Source organism: Tachysurus vachellii, chromosome 11 (assembly GCF_030014155.1).
Source record: "Tachysurus vachellii isolate PV-2020 chromosome 11, HZAU_Pvac_v1, whole genome shotgun sequence".
In the NCBI taxonomy this organism is placed as follows: Eukaryota; Metazoa; Chordata; class Actinopteri; order Siluriformes; family Bagridae; genus Tachysurus; species Tachysurus vachellii.
In genome coordinates, this window is record NC_083470.1 from 6823969 (window position 1) to 6845974 (window position 22006).

Here is a 22006-nt window from a genome sequence, read left to right on the forward strand (position 1 = left end):
ATCTTTCCAGAGTCTTTAATTCAGATATTTTTTATTTCTTTTTTCCACCCTAGTTTTACAGAGTGTCTGATAAGAAGGCCAGAGATATGTTTGCACAATGAATTGTATTAGTAGAACTAAACCTAAAACTAATCAAGTTTATTTGGTCTTGAGTGTACTTCTATTACTACAAATAGTGGTATTTGTATTATGTTAAGTTCCTTTAGACTTCTATGACAAAACCAGACCTGTACGTACACAAAGTCATAATCTAGAGAGCTTTTATTCTTTGTCTTGTACAGTATACTGTGTCATTCCCTACAGGTTGAAGTTTAACCCTAAGTGAACTAGCACTTGGGTGTTTAGTGTTGTGAGCTCAGCTCACCCAGCAGGATATGGCTAAAGTGCAGCGTTGTGCGTCACACATGAGGTAACAGTCCATTTCATAAGTACTGTATAGTGGACTTCTGCTACTCTGACAACCCTGAGCAATCAACCTGCCTTCCTGTATCCTGCTGAGCCCCAGCAGCTTCCTATGTGTGACCTAAACCTCAATTACAGCAGCCACTCAGTCTCGGCATTCGGTGCCAGAGCTTGTTTCAAATCTTCAAATAAACTGGGGACTGGAGCTGTGTTTGAGAGTTTGTTATGTGCTAGTTGCTTGGTAAGGCAGTTGGGAGAAAAAAAAAAATCAGCATCATGTGAATAAGCTGTCACATTATTTACGTTACAATCGACACGAGCTGCTCGTTCACTCGTCATTTCTTTCCTAATACTAGGTTCCTCCTCCCACTCACCTGAATTACGGTGTCAAAGACGCCACTAATTTCTGTTTCTGTCAATTCTATCTCACTGTCTCACTAACTGGCATGCAGAGATTGTAAGCACTTTACCTGCTGTTCTAAATAATCTCAAATGTTTCTCTAGGTGGAGTTGTCAACTGACAGAGCATGCAGATACAGAGCCAGCAAAGTATTACTGCCAACTGAAACGTGTACGTGAAAAAAATAAATATAGTCAATAACCGTTTGATGGAAAACTTGACAGATTTTTAGTTGAGGCTCGACCGATCACAGGCATTTATATTACGCATAAACTATGAAAGACAACCTCTGAGTCTGTCCAAAGGCTGGCCATGTTAAATTGGCTAACCTACCGATAGTGTACAATAAGTAGTTGTTATTAGTGAATGTACCTAATGCCTTATATTAATGCCTTATGTCAGGCTGCTTTGACTCTCCACACAAGCTTTACAACAAAAAGTTCCTAGCATTCTGCTTTTTTTTTGTCCACAGAGTGTAGCAGTACCTGTGCTATTACCCTGAAAAGGTCACGTAGGCTCCTGACTAATGCTGTCCTGCAGAGCTTTATCACTGGGACTTGGGAGGCATTAAAGTTTCCATTAACTAGTTCAATACACAGGAGCTGATAAAAAAAAGAAAAAAAAGAAAAGCATTCAAATTCATACAGCACACTGTAGAACAGCCGAAGAACACAATGACAGCGTGGGTAAGTTTTGACGAAGATTCCTCTGGTGTCTCTGTGATAGGGTTGTGAAAGAATGAGCCCCATGTGCCTACAAATGCGAAATGCTCCTGTGCGTTTTGTGTGGAGTGATTTAGCAAGATATGAAGCTTTACACAGCTGCAGAGAAAGGCCAGAGAGAAGACGGGGAATACTAATTCCATCACAAGCTGACGCTTGCGCTGACTGGAACAGCATCTAATCTGGTTTAATTACTCACACTCTCCACTCTCCGGAGAAGCTCGGCTGCCAACCAGTCAACGGCTGCTCGTGCTGTTGTTATCTCTAGTAACAGGACGGCAACTGCTGCACAACCCGCTACTGAGACTGCGCACATTAAAAAGCAGCAGAACGAGATGAAATTTTTAATGATGTCTTAATCTTAATGGTGAAACCTTTCGAGGGCAAACGGTAGCTGCTCAAGTCTGCACCTCTCTCCATTATTCTAGTGTGCTAGCACTGGACAGGAGTGATTGTTGGCGGCAGATTTGTGCTGACACTGTGTTCCTATTGTGAGCAGAGCTAACAGAACTACACCCACTCCATCTGCCCACCCTGCTGTCGAGGAGGTAAGCGGCAGATTCAATAAAGCATCAATCGGCAGCCGAGCCTCCTATCTCCGTGAAGAGAAGAAGCAGCAGGCTTGGCAGCGCTGCGTTCCAATATTTTCAATGAAATCAGCACTTCTGCAAATCCACAGCCAGGGGATTACATCCCGTACTTTAAGGGCATTACAGTGGGGAAAAATTGGCTGCTGCATTTTTGGAGAGATTAGAGGAATGTTATAAAACTGTCCTAAGTATTTAGTTTATTTTAGACTGAGTTCGACAGGAATGTAAATCCCATTCCAGAATTATACAAATTGATAAGCAATATTTCAGCTTCAAATGTGTTTTTCAAAAAGCAATACATGGAACTATTCATTCGTTCGTATTTTTTTAGAAATAATGCACTGTTTTTCAAACCAAGTCTGAATATTACAGTAAGTCCCACAAACTGATCCCAAAAGTCCAAGCAGTGTCGCTGAACAGTGGAATTATTACAATTCCACTATTATTATAACAAGAAGTGACCCAAGGGGACTAACCAACATCCATTTTACACTTTCCAAAGAAACAGTAAAAAGATTGCGAGACAGACGATGGAGGCAGAAACTTACAGCATTTCTCATTTCTCACAATACTAATGTTCCACTACAAGAAATTCTTTACCAGCACTAACGAATCAGAAGACTATGAAGAATTAGCATCCCAATGCCAGGAAATGGCTGAGTGAGACAGCGAGTGTCTCTGAAAGTATCTCTCATGCCATACTGTTGATCTAGACTGTATATGTAAAGCTTTATTATAGGATACAATACTATATGCTATAATGTGTATGCTATACGTTAATTTTTTTTTATCCATTACAAAAACTATGTCTATGTGCATTACGGGAAAGACTGTTGGAATCAATATTCTATTAACTATGCACCTGCATTATAATATGCATCATTATGAGTTCTATTATACACCCTATAACTGTTAGAAAGAGCTTTTCTCAGGAAAAAGGTTATGGACGTCTCACATTTCAGATACATTTCTGAGGCTGTATTATGAATTATATTTAGAGTTTTAAACCTTCATTTGGTTTTATTTCTTCCAGATAAAAAGAAACATTTCTGCTTTATGTACTAGACAAAAAAACGAATATTCTCTATTTTCTTTTCTTGTAATTTTTTTGTAATGTTTACGCAAATACATTTGAATACTTTTTTCCAATCTCTGCTTAAAAGGAAAATAAAACTCCATGATGCTGCACGTGGTCTATGTAAATATATAGGTACATAATAGAGTATTATGCCAAAAATGTCATTTCGCTGTACATTCTTTTTAGTGTTTTACTATAATGTGGCTCATAATATATAATTTTGCAAAATGCAAAGTTCAGTGATGATTATTATTAAACTACCAAATATTTAACAAAGAAAAAGATGGACATTTAAACAGCACCCAAAAAAAAAAATACATGTCACAATAATGATGATATTCTAAAAATCATGATGTAATTATATACAAGTACCTATATAACATCTCCACCTATCTCTAATAAACAAACCTTTATGTTACAACTGGTCATAACTGTGCATCACACACAGAACTGGCAGCATTTGTCAAGCTCTGTGAAATCTGACTCGAAGCTTTTTTTGCATCAAAGCTACTAAAAACACATCACATACAAAAACAAGGTACCGGTGACCTTAGAACAATGACTCATGATGGGGAAGGAGGGATAAGTAGCCCAAAGATCACGTTATATTGATTTTTGTGGTTGCCGAGTTTCAAAATCAACTATTGTACTGCTTTCATAACAGGCTTTTTTTTTCGATTTGTTAAAAGAAATAAGCCTTTCCTGTAAGCATTTTACAAAATGCAGGGTATTTTCATCACCATGCATGAGCAAAGCTACAAGCTGCATTGTGGAATGTGGTATGTTTTTGTTCATGTACACACCAGGAGCGTATCTGGTGAGATATATAGACTACAGAAAAGGAAAAGCACCTTAAACGATGGTGTAGAGTCTGATAGAAGGTCTGTGATGCTTTTGGGCTTTTTTTGTGGCTGGTGCTTCAGTGGCTCATGTGAATACTGATGGCATCACAAAAGGATTAGGATACTTCAGAACAAACCCTGGTTGCTTCTGACTGGAGGGTTCAGCCATGGCATTAAATAGAGCTTTCAACAAGATGATCATACGAATCAATTTTTGCAAAACAATAAATAAAACTAACATTGAGCAACGATGAGCTCAGCCTGAAGTCAAGACTGAAAAGAGAATTCCACTTGCACAACCTAAGAATATGTGTAACATAAAGGATAAGACCAGGTTTTACTCAAAAGTCATATTTACATTTTTTCTGGTTGGATTAATGGAGTGTGAATGCTCGTTTCAAGCCCAGGGAAGCTGATCTCCTGATCTCTTTAACACTGTGGTCTGGGGATTATTTCAATTGAACTGCAGCACGATCCATATCACATGTGAAAGCTATCTACTCTCTTCACCGTGAGCCAAGTAATGCGATTACTTTAATATGTTGATATATAAAGCCAGTCTTCCACAGCACTGGAGCATTGTAATTAGCTCACATGATTCGTGTGACCACTGGCATCTTGCGCAGGTCTGCATGGCAGATTTTTTTTTAAACTGTATATAAGATCAGCTCTTTGTCTGCAGGTATTCAAACCATAAAGCACTGGTTTGATCCATTAGTGCTACGAGAAATAAAACAGCAAATAAATGATTCACAAGGAATTCTTCTATGTGAACCCAAACCTGAGATTATGAGCCCCAACCTCAAACAAACCCAGAATTACAAAGCCAGATTCTCCAAATCCCAGGAAAGACTCAGTGCTGTTATTCACTTTAGTGTAATATCAATATCAATTGATCAAATATCAATTGTAAGCTGCAATGCTCATCATTTTAAAACAGTGTTTTGTTGAAAAATGCACATTTGCCCCACACCTCTGGGGTTTGGGGTTTGAGTCCCGCCTCTGCTGTATGTTTGCAGCGTTTTATGTTCTTTCTGTGTTATGAGGGGTTTTCTCATTGTACTCAGGTTCTCTTCTCAGTTCAAAGAAATGTGTCAGGCTGACAGGAATTTCTAAATTGTCTGGAGTGTGTGAGTGTGTGGCTGTGCCCTATGACGGGTTGGCACTCTATCCAGGGTGTCTCCAATCTTGTGTCCTGAGTGCCCTGGAATAGGCAGCAGGTTCCCTGTGACCCTGTGTAGGATAAGTGCTACAGAAAAAAAGGATGGATAAATGGATGGGTAGAATGGAGGTTATTATGCCCCAGCCTATTTGAGCTCATATTAGATTTTGCTTATATTAATAACTACTCCTGTTACCAACATGCACAATATATGGTCTTAAAATCATCAGACATAACCTACTTGGCTGTCAGTAATGGATCTGTATCAGATACTGAACAATGTTCAGATCTTTAGCATTGGCATCTTGTAGGAAATGAAAAAATATCAAACAAGTGTAACGTATTGGGGACACATGAGAGGACATAATTGTAATGTATCAATCAGTACACCAAATCACTGACTGAATACTGACCGAGTGCCTCCGATATATCATTATTATCAGGCAGGAAAAGCTGTGAGATGATAAACATTTATCACAGTTATGACATCTGTCAAGATTCTGCTGACAGGACAGTGCTTCAATATGGAGACCAGCACTGTGTCTTCCTAAAGCGCTACACTATGTCAGCCATATGAAGGTTTCTAAAGCACAGATGTTAAATGCCGTGCAAGGACAGACCGGGTTTTTATATGCAGGCTCACAGAACGAGAGAGAGACACAGAGGTGCTGTAAGGAGCTGTGTACTGATGAAATGCTAATCAGCCTCTCTAATCTGTGTTTGATTTACACTCTGGCTGCAAAAGTTTAATGCTGCAGAGGATGGCAGGAAATCACTCCACCATTAAACAGCAAATTTACACTGCATGCAAACATCGGCCGTTGGGCGAACAGGGTATACAAACGCACGCACGCACACACACACACACACAAACACACACACACACACACACATACACACAGATACACAAAGATTCTCTCTCTCTTTTATACAAAATCATAATACTTTTGAATACCATAAAACTTGTCATCATGCATAGAGGGCACAGAGAAATGCTCCAATTATTCACACACACACACACACACACACACACACACACACACACACACACACACACACACACACAGAGAGATTCTCTCTCTCACACACACTGCTCATCATGCATGAAGGCATTGAGGAATTTTACAGATATTCACGCGCACACACACACACACTCTCTCTCTCTCTCTCTCTCTCTCTCTCTCTCTCTCTCACCATATCCAGGAATGTCTTCTGAATGGTAAATCACTCAAGTGAATCATCCTCCTATCTCTCACCCGGTATGGTCTGCCACTCTTCATGAGGTCACAGGTGCTCTCTATCTGTATGACCCAAGTAAAATGCCTCTGTCAGATACCTCAGATATCCTGCTCTGCGAATCATGCTGTAGTGTGCGGTTCAACAACAAACATCCTCATCATGAAAACTTCATATCGCTTCAGCTGGTTTACATCAAATGGCGATCTGCTGCAAACCTTTATAAATTTCTTTCTCATCCACATCCCAGAAACCACAATGAGAAATAATCAAACCCCTGGACTGGAACTACGCTATCATATGACGTAAAATCTCACTCTGCGTAACACACTATCTGTGCTGTTGTTCTGGCAGAGACCGAGCGAATTCCTGCTGCGTGTCCCAGTGACGATACTACCGCATTGTTTTTTCCTGTTGCCAGTCATTTTTTCCCCTTACAGCCCCGGGTGAAGGCACGCAAGTTCACCGGGGCCATGACGAAGCACTTCCTACACTCGGCCTCCTCTTCCTCTGGCTGCTAACGTGTGTACTGTATGTGCGATTCTTTACGTGCATGGCATGTGAGGTGAACACACTGCAGAGCTTTGCAAGGCCAGGAAAAAGAGCTCACTTCACTTTCCCTGGCGTCATGCGTTCAACCTACTGACCTGCTAATGAGACTGAAAGCTGACCTCTGGCTCTTTTGGATTTTTGATCCTCTCAGTGCTCTGCTCTTTCCTCAGCAGAGACATCCTTCGGAGCCTGGCAGGCACATGTCAGACACTTTTAATCCCTCTTTCCCAGTGCTGTTTTGTGGCACCGTAACCTCCGGCATCTTGTTGCCTTTTCTCTAGTCTGAAATGCAGCAGACAGGAACATGCCCTGGTCTCCTCACAGACCTTTATCTTCCATTTTATCAGATCGCCCATCTTTTCATTTCCACTCCCTTTAACACTGCCTGTGCCTTCTGTAGGACGATATGAGCAATAAATATTAATGCGCGCTCTTACGTCCCTTACGCAGTTCACTAAACAACTCTGGAACCTAAGCTGTAATATCACATGCTGCTATTTCTGAAATTTGATTTTGTGATTTGTTTTCTGACCTGCAGTTAAGAAGGATGTTGGCATCAGAGAGCACGTTTCTGAAGGAGCTACCTGCTGCTATGAGTCTAGATGGAAAAAAATTAGGATTTAATAACAGTGTTGATTGGACAGAATACACGATGAGTGTATGTGGCCTGTGAACTGTGATCTAGTACAGTATTTTGTCATGAACACCATAATATATGATAAAAATCACCTGTATCATAGTTACTGTACTTGGCAGAAATATTTATTGCAATTAATTAGACATTCCATCAGCCGCAAACAGATTCAGCAATAAGGATCAGTTTCGTCTGTGAAAAACAGCAGAGCCTATCACATTAGCCAAATCTTCTCCCTCGTAACGACGTTTCCCCACAGCAGAACGCAGCAGATGGAGCTTTAAAATATCAATGATCCGCAACTGCAGGCGATTTCGGTCAGCCCTCAGCACACGCTGCCTCACTCATTAATTGGCCAGAGCAGGAGCCAAAGCAAGCATGGCCGTGTGGGAAGCAGCTCACGCTGCAGCAGGCCTGGGTTTGCAAATGGATCTGTGCTGTTGAGAAGAAGAGCGGACTTCTAATGTTGTGGAAAAAGAGTTGTATGTTTGAGTCAATAAATATTAATTAAAAAAAATCATTCTTGTGATTCTTTTTTCAGTTAAATTAATAGCACTAACAATAACAACTCATAAGAGGAAAATATTGTCCAGGACGTCTCCATGACTTACATACCTCACAGAAAGTGAAGAAAAACACGAGAACATTAATAATAAAGTCAAATTTGGAATCTTTTTTTTTTAAATATATAAATAATTTAGATGTGCACCATTCTAACCCTTAGTGAGATCAACACTAAGGATATTTTGAAGAAGGGAAAATTCTCAAATAATGGTAAAATAAAGGCATTTAGGGAGACTGGCTTGACTTGATAAAATAGAGATCATTTAAAAATGTGTGCGTATGTGTGTGTGTGTGTGTGTGTGTGTGTGTGTGTACAGTACGTGGTAGGCCGATTGCTGTCTCTGAGTGATTGTGTGTGTTGCAAGTTCCCTGTAGCTGAAAATGTATATATGGATGGATCATTTACTTTATAGAAGTTATAAATAGTTGCTTTTTTTCACCAGACCCTCTGAAAAAAGACTGCAGCTGTTACAACCACATACCTCACTGACGAGGACAGGGATTAACTAGTCTGTCATGACATAATTGCAAGCCTGTGATATGGAGACAGGAGTTCATAAGGAATCAGCAGGGAGGCTCACACGAGTGCAGCATGAGCGTCCCACTGGGTTTCTATCTCACCCACAAGTCAGTCCCCCACTTTCCTGAAATATACTTTCTTTGCATTGCACCAGCGCCCCTTGTCTGTCTCCGGTGTTTATTAAGTTTTCCCTGATGCTGGCACTTCTTTCACTTAATGGCACAGGTTGCATTTCCTGTCCTTATCATAATGGTCTCATAGGTGTCATTGTCATGAAACAGGAGCACTGAGCTGGAATATTTTATCTAGAGCCTGAGTAGGAAACAAATGCTGCCCATAAAGGACAGCTTTAGCACAATGACTCTACAGAGCACTATAACTCCAGCTGTGTGTAACAGACCGCGTATCTGTTGTGGCATTCGCCATCTATTGCACATCAGTTACGAGCTCAGAATGAGACAGAGGAAGCTGAAAAAGGTTTATTTGTAGAGGAATGGCAAATGATGAGCACTGAACAAACAGCTGCTGGGTACTGCTTATCTTCGTGGGCTTAGCAGTGACTGTAGAGCCATATGATTTATATAATTTTTTTCTTTTATTTTAAATGCCCGTAAGGTTGTACATAAACTACACTGTGAACGAAAAAAACATTGTGATGTTTATTAATACTGCAGAAGACAAGATTACTCATAACTTGATGTATGATGTATGTAGTAACAAATCAAATCTGTTTTAATTCATCATTCGGACAGCATAAGTATTCATATATTGCTTATTTCTAGCCCTTATAGTAAAATGTTTTCTTTTTTACAACATGAGTAAGTTTGGACACACTGCATTATGTGGCTATTTAGTGTCTCAGTATTCCAGACACTGATGCTACAAGTCTAGTTCCTCCCCACCACCATTATTGGTTAAATTCTGTTAAACTCTGGTGCATATACTTACTTACTACTGCATATCATCTTAAAGCCTCACAAATGTGCATGGAAAGCACAACACGACTCACTAAATCTTTTGTTTTTACACGATTTTAGAGCAATTATGCTCAATAAGATCACCTCACCTCTTGCTATGTGGTACACCTCTTACTTGTGCTACACGTGGCATGGAAACTAATGATGTCATCAACTAAAACACGTGTGCAGGGGACTTCAATTTCTGAACAAGTGCAAGCTGCATTCACATTGAAGGGAATCGCATTCGATCTGATCCACATGACAGCTTTCGCATTAGCAATATTTCATCGTGCTCATGTGCAAACCGTGCTCTGCTTTATAAAAAAACGTCCTTTAAACTGAAGTAAATCAGTTTCTGACATCTGACCTTGGTGTGACCTTGACCCTGTTTGGAACCAATTAAAAAAAATTAATCAGTTCTTCTGCTGGTTACAGTCATAACTCCATATAAATCCAAAAAAAATCTCAGCTTGCCACTCAGTGGCAGAGGCTGAAAAATGACAGTGAACCAAAATAGACATTTTTGAGACATAATGAATGAAATATTTTCTACTGTACAACATCTAAGTAAAAGGTATTCCCACCTCACTCCCAGTGCTCCTGAGAGAGGGTCTGGATCTCTGACAGCACTGTCCAGGATAAAGTGCTCACTGAAGCAGAATGAATATACGACAGTGTAGAAAGTTTCATGTAAACTGCAATGAATGCATGAATCCATTTAAATAGTCTATTTTATCTTGTTTATTAATGAGATAAATAAAGCCGGCCCAATAATGCATGTCCGCTAATGTCGAAATTTTCTACATTACATAAATGTATGTACATTACATACATGAATATGGAGCATGTTCAGTTTAATCAAAAGTGCTCAGAACAGGCTCTATATTTCTAGCTGTGTGCCTTTCTATTGGATAAAAGTCATTAAACCATCTCTCAAAATCATTTAAGTTTTGGTGCATTAACTGTTTCACTTGTGTCTAGCGTTCAGGTTCAGAGGCTATTACAGATCAACTAAACATAGACAGAAAAGCTTCATTGGAAGGCAAAGATTATTCAGAAATTATGCAGCAAATTTCACTTTAAACGCTCGCTCGAAGTAGTTAAAACACATCGGGGAAAATAAGCTCTGAAGAGGAACAACACATTCATCAAGTGCTCCAGGCGAGCAAATCCAAGCAACAAGGCATCAAATCAGTAGCTGTGCCCGCACGCTGTGAGGCTAGATTATATCTAAATGTCTTCCTGTAAACTGTAATGATTAACTGATGTGTTGGAAGTAATTCACATCATTAGATTTCTACCGTAAAGGCATTAATCAATTACAGCTTATTTATTTATTTATTTATTTATTTTTAGCAAACACTAAACATCATTAGTGTGCTAAGAAAAAAAAACGCTAGCAAATAGAACAATGTTAAGCAATTAATCCTATTAGCAGAGATACCGAAAGTCGGTCCCACCTCAGGGGTCACAGTCCTGAGAGAAATCCCGCCGTGACATGATCACGAGAAGGCGCAATTAGTGTCACAAAGCAATCAACTTTTCTCCTCTGCTTAATGGATTAACTGGCAGTTAGAACATTGGGGTCTGCATCTACAGGCTAGAGCAAGAAGAAGTCTGAGAAGCATAAGTGCCACTTACAGTGCAGGGCTGTGAACAGCAGGAAATGATTTACAACACGGCCTGACGCAACCTGTATTATAATTACAGCAATGTGATGAGCAAACCTAGGGCTTGTCACTGTCTGTTTCTCTGACAGACTTTCGATTGTCATTTTAAACCGCAGTCCAATGAGAATTATACTTCTGACGTCATATTGGTAATATTGGAGACCTGTAACCGTAGCTCAAATGAGCTCAGATTCTGAGAAAGCAAAGAACATTTCGATTCCTCCTTGGCTTTTACTTAGGATCATGAATCTTAGTCTTGTCTTCTTGCCAGGGTCAGAGGCAATCATGCTAGAAATGAGGTTTTCAGCTCTAATCCTCAGTGTCCTTTGTCCTATTCTGTGCTTCCAAATGCAACAAGAATACAATTCTCAGTAGGGCTGCACATCGATACAGATACTGGACTGGGTACCATACAGTACGATACCCTGTGCTGTTATTTCTACACACCTGTTTTATTGCTCCTTTTCCCTCTGTTTGAATAAGTCAGGCTGTACATTTTATATAAGAAATGTGGAATATTCTGGAATATTCCACTCATTTTAACAATCATGCTCACTGCTCTCAGCTCACTTGTCCTTTGTTGCAAGAAAATATCAACAGTATTATTTTATACAATCAGAGGTTTCCCCCATTTGCTATCAGACCACAGTGCAGTCTGTAAACTACTATTTCAATATCAAGAGCTTCAAACTACTGTAATAGCAACTCTACTGAAAAAAAATAAAATAAAAATGTCACTTGTTTAACGGTTAGTTTGTTCCATATTAATGTTGTGAAAATCAGGGCTCTGTGTTGCACTTGGAGAGAATGAGTCCTCACTCCTCTTGTTGTTGCATGTAACACTCTTGTTGTTGCATGTTGTAGCGTGAACACTATTGTGAGGGTAGAGGTGCAAACTGGAACTTGGCCACTAAATTCAGACCAAAATGGGCAGTGCAGCTTTTTGGTAGGAAACTTAATACATGTACAGACCAACACAGAAAAGAGAGAAAGTGAGGAAGAAAAAAAAAGTCATACATAATCCTCCCACAACCAGCCCGCAAACAGACCTCGTCGAATGAAACCGGAAAAATAATCCTTGTAATTAACTGTGCCATTTTTATCTTTGACTTATTTTGTATAATTAAAAAGGCACTCCACATGCACAAGAATTCAGTGTGTGTGTGTGTGTGTGTGTGTGTGAGTGTATATTAGACTTGAGCACAGTTCTAACCCTTAGTGAAAGCAACAAAGCAGTGACTTTGTTGAGGCAGTAAAAATAGCAGTGTTGTGTAATGCAGAAGAACAGAAGAGAAGGTTTGGAGGTTTGGATGCAGGTAGAGAGTGGGGTTGCTATAACATCAGTAAAGCGCTGCTTGCTGGATCTGAGCTAAGAGAGAGAACAGGGCAAAAGCCATCCGCTTGCTCTTCCTCCTCCACACAGCTCTTATGTGCGCTCTCTCTCTCTCTCTCTCTCTCTCTCTCTCTCTCTCTCTCTCTCCCTCTCTCTCTCTCCCTCTCTATACTGTAGTCAACAGAGATGAGATATTTTTGTGTGTTAACTTCCAGAAGAGAACAACATGGAATCTTCTCTCAGCGTGTGCAATGTCACCTTGCCAGAAACCCCACAAAATCAGTCCAGCACTGGCAGATGATCAGAGCTCTATTCTGATAACTGCTCTATGTTTGGATGTTAAATTGGAATTTCTGTAGTGACTAATTATAAGGCGATGTTCGGACTAATGTAGGTGTTAGCTGCCACTAACCGGATGGTGGCTGGGAATCAGATGAGAAGAATTCTCTCAAAACGCTCCAAAACTAAATTTAATGGTAAACTAAACCAAACCAAATATTAAGAGCCAAAAGTAAGCTCGGATCAGAACAAACACACTAGGCATTATGGCAGGACACACATTTTATGACAGCACACATATTCGTGTTACAGTACAATCAAGCATTTGGAAGACTCTTATTCAGAGTCACTTACGTTCATCTCATTTGAAGTTGAGCTGTTGAGGGTTAAGGGTTTTACTCAGAGGCTCAAGAGTGGCAGCTTGGTGTTCCTAGGATTTGAACACACACCCTTCAAATCAGTAGTTTAATATCCAAACTATTGAGCTCCCACTTCCCGGATTTTATGCACACACACACACACACACACACACACACACACACACACACACACACACACACACACACACACACACACACACACAGGTGGGAACATTTTATGATGCACTGCACCAAAATGAAATTGTGAAAATCCACAAGTTAAAATGAATTTCATTTTGAACCAGATTGTGGCGGATAATACACATCACATAACTGGAATAATATGACTACAGAGAATAATAAATGCATAGTCACATAAACAGTCTCCTCACCTTTTTGACACATGCTCCAAAACCCAGCAGAGTGCTCAGGGGGGAGCAGGTTATAGCTCCTAACCCTCTGAGCTGTTCTGCTAAGTGCCCGATCTAATGAATCTGATACTACAAGCACATGATGAGGATAATAGGTGGCTATTTTCATTTGCTCTCTTCCTCTCACTCAGGAACCATTAATCACATCCTTTCCCTTCCTCTGAAAAGCCACTTTCTTTTCTCCACTTTTTTTTTTAAACTCTGGCCTCCGCATAGGGCATATCAGCAGAATCAAGGGCTGCACAAATCAGATTAAAAAACACATAACGTACTCTAACGGAGAACTACGACCCGGCGGAGCTGAAAGAAATGTGATTAAATAGCATTTGTGAAATAAAGATGTATGAGGTGATCACGGACCTTCAGGAACAGGGATCGAGGCTTGTTTGACTCATGTGGTTTGTACTATACAAGTACAAATCAAAAGTTTCAGCCCTTTTTCAGTACTGCGATGTGGCAAGGCATTTTTTTAAATGATGATTTTAAATATAAAAAGAAAATCCAATGTATTTCATTATAAGGCCATTAGTATCCAATAAATACTAATTAATTCTAATTTTATTCAGAAACATATGAGACAGACTTTTCTGACAGACAAAAACCTCAGCAGTAGACATAATACCCAACATCATCATCAGCAAGCCTTGAGTGGGTTTTTTTTTTTAAACAGTAGTACCTGATTGAAAGCATGTGTAATTAAGTTGTGGTCTGACAGAGCAATTTATCAGTTCTTAAATACAATATGCATAAAAAATGAGATCACACGATTTCAGCTGAACCCTCATTCAACAGTACCTGAATAAAGAGACACATGACACTGTCTCTAGTAAGTTCAGGCTATTTAAACAGTTGAATGTGAAAGTTATTCAGATCACAGATAGCTCTTACGTTATGTCAAGTTATAATGAGCTTAATAACAGTAGGGAGATGGTGCTAGTTCAGTGGGTAATGAGCTAATGACTGGAAAATGAGTGATGGAAAATAGTGAGTGAAAAAAATGAGCAATTTAAAAAAAAAAAGAATTGTCTGAGAATTGTGTCTGAATTGGACCATCTAGTTTAATTAGAAGTTGTAATAAACCTACCTCATTATTACAAGCAACTCGTTTTAGTAATCATATATATTTAGCTCAGGCGTTGTGTGTGCATCCACATGCTAGGCTAAATAAAAACAATAAATGACAAGCACAGCAGATTAGCCTGATACTGAACTCCTGCAGGGCTTTCAGAAGCTAACGCTGAAGCAGCACATATCACTCCTTTGATCCACATGGAGAAGGCAAAAATGTCAAAAGGGAATTTAAAGCACTGCTAAGTATCGATCTGTTGCCCGGGTATATATTGATCTACTGTCCCTCAATGGCCAGTATGCACATAAAGTAAGAGAATCATCCTCTCGGGGGGATTTTTAATGACTGTGTAATGTCTCGAGACAACAATCTGACACAGAGAGCGGGTATGGAACCGTCCGTCTAGACCTTGAACGCAGCATTAAATGATGTGTGACATTTTAGTTTAAGACTTGCTTATTAATACTAAGAAAGCAAAGTGTTGGGAAAGCTTATCCTCACAATAGATAATACTGTAGAGAATATTAACTCTTTTATTGTGGTATTTATTTTCTGACCCTAACTGAGATCCACATTTTTTTTTATTTTATTTGACTGCAAACAAAAAATATCTTGACTTCATTGTGCACTTGGGCTGATTCTCACTGACTTTAAATAAACCACAGAAATAATGGTGATCTGACTTGAACTAAACTTCAAACTTCACAACCTGCAAAAAATGTACTCCTTTAAATCCAGCGACGCTCCATATGCCGTGCTGTTTCAGTCAGAATAAACCCAAACCTGCCAAAACCATGTTTATCCATCACTAACAAGCACAAATGCAAATTAAACAAGACAGGAGCCTCATTTCGCTGGACAGCTATCATTTACGGTCAACATTTATCATGCAAATTGTCAATTGTAGCGCTAAGTGGATGTTGGAATTGAAACCCGCCTTGGTGACTAGAGTTGCCGTGGCCTAAAATATGGCATCTATTGTATATTCCATGTATAATTTCACAGGTAAATGGCACTTGGCACCAGCGCCTGCAAATCACGCACCCAGAAATAAACTGGGCAAAACCCAGGCAAATTTACTGGAATTCAAATCATGATCTCAGAAAAATTCAGATCCCAACTCAGATCCCATTAGCCTTTATTCTGTTACATTGCTATCTATATCTATTTTACTATTTTCCTTTATTTGAAAATGGAAAGGAAGACAATAGAACAAAAACATTCCAATCAATATTAAAATAAACTGTAATCTTAAATTATTCTATAAACTTGATTAGGTTTATAAATTAATCTATATCGGATCCTGGAGAGTCTGATACTATCTGGTTAAATAACATTTATCAACTACAATAGAAATAGGTTTATAAATATCTGTATGATGTGGTGGACTGGAAAAGCCTCTCACATGCAGGGGGCAGTGGTGGCTCAAGCGGTTTAGGCTCCTTTGGGCCCTTGAACAAGGCCCTTAGCTCTCTCACCTCTATGACCCCAACCTCCAAAGATAAGATATGTAGAGAAAGAATTTCTCTGTGCTGTAATGTAAATGTCAGAAAATAAAAGGCTTGTCTCTCTATTCCCCTCTACATGGTATGAAGTTCTACAGAGTAGTTACATAATAAAAACGTTTCATTTTCTTTATTTGCATTCACATTCTGAGGAATATGATCGGGTTTTCCTTTCACTGCAAGTAATAAACTGTATATAACTGTGCACGTGACAAAAACGTGAGAATTTTGATCAGAACTGACTTTCTTTCTTTCTTTCTTTCTTTCTTTCTTTCTCACACATAGACAGTTTTGCAAAATACAAAAAATGTTTGTGGACCTACAACAATGGAAGCATGAAAGGGATGAAAAGGTTACTATACTGAAGATTTAGTTTCTACGTTTGAAGCATTTTTTTCCTTTGAATTTACATTTATTTACAACACTAAGAATCACTTCATTCAAACAGATTTTATAACACTGATCATTTATCACTATTCACTTAAGCACCACTTTGCCATTTATACAAATTGCTAACATTCAATACTAACTGAGTAACTCTTAAACATTGAAGTATCAAAAATATTTTATTATAAAATCCAAAATATCCAAAATAATATTCTTTATTATAAAATCAGAAATTATTCCAAAATAATATTTATTTCCTGTGAGTTGCTTTTTGCTGTCTGTTTCTTGGTATGTTGAAACTGTTGTTAATTTTGCATCACTGTAATCCTCATTCTCTCATTTCATTAATCTGTATCCAGATCGTATGCTAATGTAACCCTGACACACTTCTAGACATGATGTTATTGGAAGATAAACGTCATTGAGATAACAGTAACGTCGCTTCACGTTGCACTGCATTGCACAAGCCTGTTGATTATTTTCCGACATCGGTGCTGCATACTGTAGGTTTTAAAACAAGGCAGGCTGATATCTTTCCTCCCCCGACACTTAAATCCTATTTTTATCTGAGCTAAAGTAAAAAGCACTGTGCGCTGTTGAATCACACTTACATAATAAGTAATTAATGTGATACATAGCATCATAAATATTATAACCTTTGAAGCCTAAATGGGAATCCATAATTCATCATATCTACACAGTGGGATGTAAAAATAGGCCTCTTTCTTGATGGTAATAATTCATTGAGGACTGTGTACATTCTGTAGCAGATCTTTTGACAGAGAGTGAAGGCCTCTGCATGTAAAGAGTAAAATATTCAGTGACATTTTACTGAAAAACAAGCGCTGGGGGAAAAGAAATGTCAAAATCTGGTATTTTTGTTTGCTAGGCAAACTTTCCAGGAAGCTACAGCGCATTCTGCATGTCATATGAGCTTCTGCATAAAGAAGCTCAGGGATTAAAAAAACAAGGTAAACTTTAGCACCATTAGATTCCTTCCAGTACAGTCAGGAAAAAGGGAACTAAACTGTACTTGTCTTGAATGGACCTTTTAAGTACCTTTACCTAAAAAGTGTGTGTAGTGTACCTTTAAAAGCAATGGTCCATTATAGTACTGTACCTTAAATTATTTTTAAAAGTACGCTCTGTCCACATTCCAGGTGAACAATATATATTAAAGTACTTGAAATTAAAAAAAGCACCTTAAGAGTACCACCCAAGTAACAAGGAAAGGTGCTTAGTGCCTGACTAAGTAGAGTGGATCCAGAGTAAACATAAATGCAGGTTAGTCTCTGTAGAAAATCTCTTTCAGAAATGTCATTTAGTTCAGCGTCAGGCTTTGTGCATTCAGAAAACCACCCACAGCTGCATTAACGGTGCTTATGATAATTCCAAGTGTACTTTGTTTTCCCACATGGAAGTGACTATATGCTTTTCACAAAGCTTCTGCTTAATATGTAGATGAAAAAAGAGTCGGTCATAAATTCCAACAGTATGAACACCTTTCCTTCCTTCCCTCCTACGTACCTACTGTACCTTTCTTTCCCCCTCCCTTCTGCCAGCCATACACATCTCTCTCAGTCTCCCTCTCTGAGTCTGTCTCCCCTGAGGAATTCTCACTTAAAAGCCAGACGTTCTCTTCATAATGACAAACATCCTCCGTATAAGAAAACGGCACACCTGGGACACTAGTCTGCCTCGCTATGACGCTAAACACTGTAATGTAACGGTCCTTACTAACCCCACCAGAGCCAATTAAGCGCTTGAGGAATCTGAAACACAAGCACACACACAAGCGCGCGCACACACACCCACACACACACACACACACACAATGCGCAAATCTAATGTCTTACATTTCCAGCAAAACTGCAAAGCTTTAATAAAACCATGCCAGATGGATTCCACGGTCACTGTTTACATGTCACCAGGTATCTCTCAGCCTGATGCTGCAATGTGCTTCTCGCTAATTATTTCTTGCAGGGAATTATTATTATTATTTACTGAAGTTGCTAGCTGAAATGTAATATTCTATGCATTTTTTTTTGCTGTGCCAGTTTCCTAGTGCAGTCCTAAGGCACTTCTCCTGCATGTCTATTATTGACATCACCTTTATATATATTATATTTCATAATTTGAATCCTATTTCTGTGTGTCTGTTTGTCTGTGTGTGTAAGGGTGTGTGTGTGCATGTGTGCAGGGGTGTTGTGCCTTCTTCTATATTGCTTCCTTACAGTCTTTATCTTTCCCATTCAATTTAACTAGAAAGACATTTATACATGTGGTTATTGCACTTAATGTCTTTGGCAAATTTATTACTTGATATTTAAACCGAGTTTCTACACCAAGATGTAATAATACATTAATAAATAAATAAAGCCCTCCCTGTTTCTAGAATGCAGCCGCCAAAGATGGTTAAAAATAGCTCCAGCATATTTCATCGCCCATTTCTGTGCATCCTAACTTTATTATGATTCGATCTGCAATTAAACGGAGAGTCCGGGGATTATGAAATCTGTTACAGCTCACCATGGAAACTAGAGTGGATCAAGTGTGAAGAAGGCGACTGCTCCAGCTTCAGTGACGGCTTCTGTTCCCATTACAGCAGTGGACTGATGGGGGGAGATACGCAGGCACTATCTGTAACCCCTTGGGCTGGGGGCAGAGGGAGGGAGGGGGATTAATCCAGGTAATGTCCATTCTCTACCTGGTGATGGGCAGCCCACTGCAAACACAAAGAGCTAAATGAACTTCTATAAATAGAGCTGGGGTGAAGAGGAACTCTGGTCCTTCTTGTGTGATAATATTTCTAGGCATATGTGTGCTGCAGGAGGATTTTCAGACCTTCCCTAAAGCTTTTCAGTTGATTTTCTGAGCAATACAAAAACACGCTGGTGGATAAAAGCAGAGCTGTATGTCTACAAAACATAAAAATTGTAAGTTAATTTTTTTTTCAGATTCAACTGCCAGAGATGAAAGTGCTGAAGACAAAAATCTATGAGACAACATGAAAAAACGAAACCCTGTTGCTTTGGTGATTAGTGTTATTATAATTCAGTACCTTACAGGAACTATACACGGTAAAGTCAAACAATACTAAGTGTGTTCAATATGAAAATACTGTAAAGAAGAGTCCTGGGATGAGCAGAGCATAGTCTTTATGATTGAAGAAGGTAGTAAGTAAAAGTGTACGGTGAAACTATCCACTGAAGAAAGAATGAGCCTTTGGAAAGCATGGATTTTGGGAGTGCAAATCTTTAGGGTAGGTAAGAGTGAGCATTTAAAAAAAAATCACAAGATACATCAATACATCAATCACATCAATAGTATCTGTAATATCCTGATCACAGGCATCCAAATGGCGTGTTTTCTGGGAGGTGAAACCAAAGTGCCCGGAGGAAATCTATATGGAAATGGGGAGAACATGTAAAGCTCTGTATAGACAGTAACTCAAGCTTGAGATGGAACTGACCGTCCTTAGAGCTGTGAGGCAGAAATGCCTCCTGCTGCACCACAGTGTAGACTTTTGTTGTATGACTGTACATTTGTTGTTTTTCTTTTGTGGTTGTGTAGCAGATGCTTGAATGCAGTTGGAACTACAATAGTGAGTGCGGACGTAAATCACATATGCAACAGCACTGATTCAAAGACTCGCTCAAGCCAACTATTTGGATTTGACTCGTGACCAGGTCATACCTAATTTGCATAGAATTGAGAATTCAAACTCCCACCTCTAAACTGTTGCATTGTTACTTGCCTCCGTCACTGCAATCATGGCTTTGTGTTGTTCACGTGCACCAAAATGAACGGTGGCCTGTTGCTTTGTCCTGTGGGGTTTTAATCAAGACAATACAGCAAAAACCCTCTTTATACAGAAAAATCTCATGACAATTGTGCAAAAGTATTTATTAAATTCTGCGGAAAACTGCATCCTTTTATATACAATACATCAGACCATCCCACACACACACACACACACACACACACACACACACACACACAGAAAATTATACCCTTCTCTTAGATGTGTGAGGTAACAGGCAGGCTAGCATTAACAATGTGCTTCTCAATTGGATCGCAATTGGCCTGTCAGTCAACAAAGATCCCAGAAACTCTCTTCCATCTTTATCATACAGTAGGACCCAGGCTTGAGTTTGTGCACGGAGCCCAACAACACCTGACACTTACTGCCCTTATTGAATCTGGAGTCAAAAAAGGCTACTCTCTCAGGGACATTGAACAACACTTTAGACAATATTTTTAGCAAAATCTCACAGTTAGCCTTCGGTGGAAACAAACAGAGCAGTAGCTGAAAATGAAAAGTGGTGAATTCTTCAAATCTGTGCTTTAGCAACGTAAGCGATGAAGATTGGATCATCATGTGTCAATGAAACAGATTATGAAGTCCAAATTCGAACTGTAGTCAGAAGTGTTAACATGAAGTGTATTGTAAAACTAAACATAACCACTTCTAACCAAACGGTCCAAGTCAAATTAAATGAATGATTAAATGAACCTTAATCGTCAAGCATTAAGGTAAAGTGAGGCTCTTCATTGTCCTTGTATACAATAGAATGAAATTTAGTGTAGCAACTCTCAGTGAGCAACGAGGACATTTAAACATAAGACCTGTTTAAAAGAAATTAAATTAAGAATATAAGTAATAAATAAGCATAAATACACATTGTAAAATATAGATAAGATTGCACATACGGTTAATGCCTTGATTAGTAACAAGACATTTACAATTATTAAAAAGAAAAGTTAATGAATTGTATGATCTCTTCATTATACAGTAGTTCACCTCATGCTGAAATAATCACAGGCGATGAAGATTTGATGCTTGTCTGCGATGGTGTGATGTACAAATTGTGTACAGTATGTGACAAACAAGCTTCTTAGGTCACTGGGCTGTCAATCAGGACAGAAAAGAACAGCAGCTGCCTCATCTTTAAAACAGGCAATTAGACAGACACCTAACCTTCTCCATGCTCTACCACGGTTAGACATTAATTAGCACCCCTGTAAGTGATTCACACGCATAAATCAGCTCATCAAAATTACATAAGCACCAGACACACATTTAGACACCTGAAACACACACACACACACACACACACACACACACACACACAGGAATCACGGCTGCATTGGTAGAAGGAGATTGAATGGAGATATTGACAGAGAAAACCTTGGCTAAGTTTAAGCACTCCTGCGTAATTAGAAAGCTCGTGTAATAGCACATGGATTCTGCTGTGCTGTCATCACTCTGTTCAAATGAACAAATGATTAAATAGTGATTGACCTCTGAA

The 22006-nt window shown here is 39.1% G+C and overlaps 1 protein-coding gene across 6 annotated transcripts in view; it reads right to left on the bottom strand.

The window, feature by feature from the left end:
- Positions 1-22006, bottom strand: part of pde4d (phosphodiesterase 4D, cAMP-specific) — a 152034-nt gene that overhangs the window by 59547 nt on the left and 70481 nt on the right. The window contains exon 1 of one of the 6 annotated variants that reach the window (XM_060880834.1): positions 19224-19408. The exons of 4 other annotated variants lie outside the window; for them this stretch is intronic. Coding sequence is in view for 1 of the 2 variants with exons in the window: in XM_060880832.1 (XP_060736815.1) it covers positions 6391-6476 (86 nt within the window). In the remaining variant the exon portion in view is untranslated. Of the gene's footprint in view, positions 1-6390; positions 6637-19223; positions 19409-22006 lie in introns of those variants that run through there. One more of the 6 variants, XM_060880832.1, reaches the window with a different exon arrangement.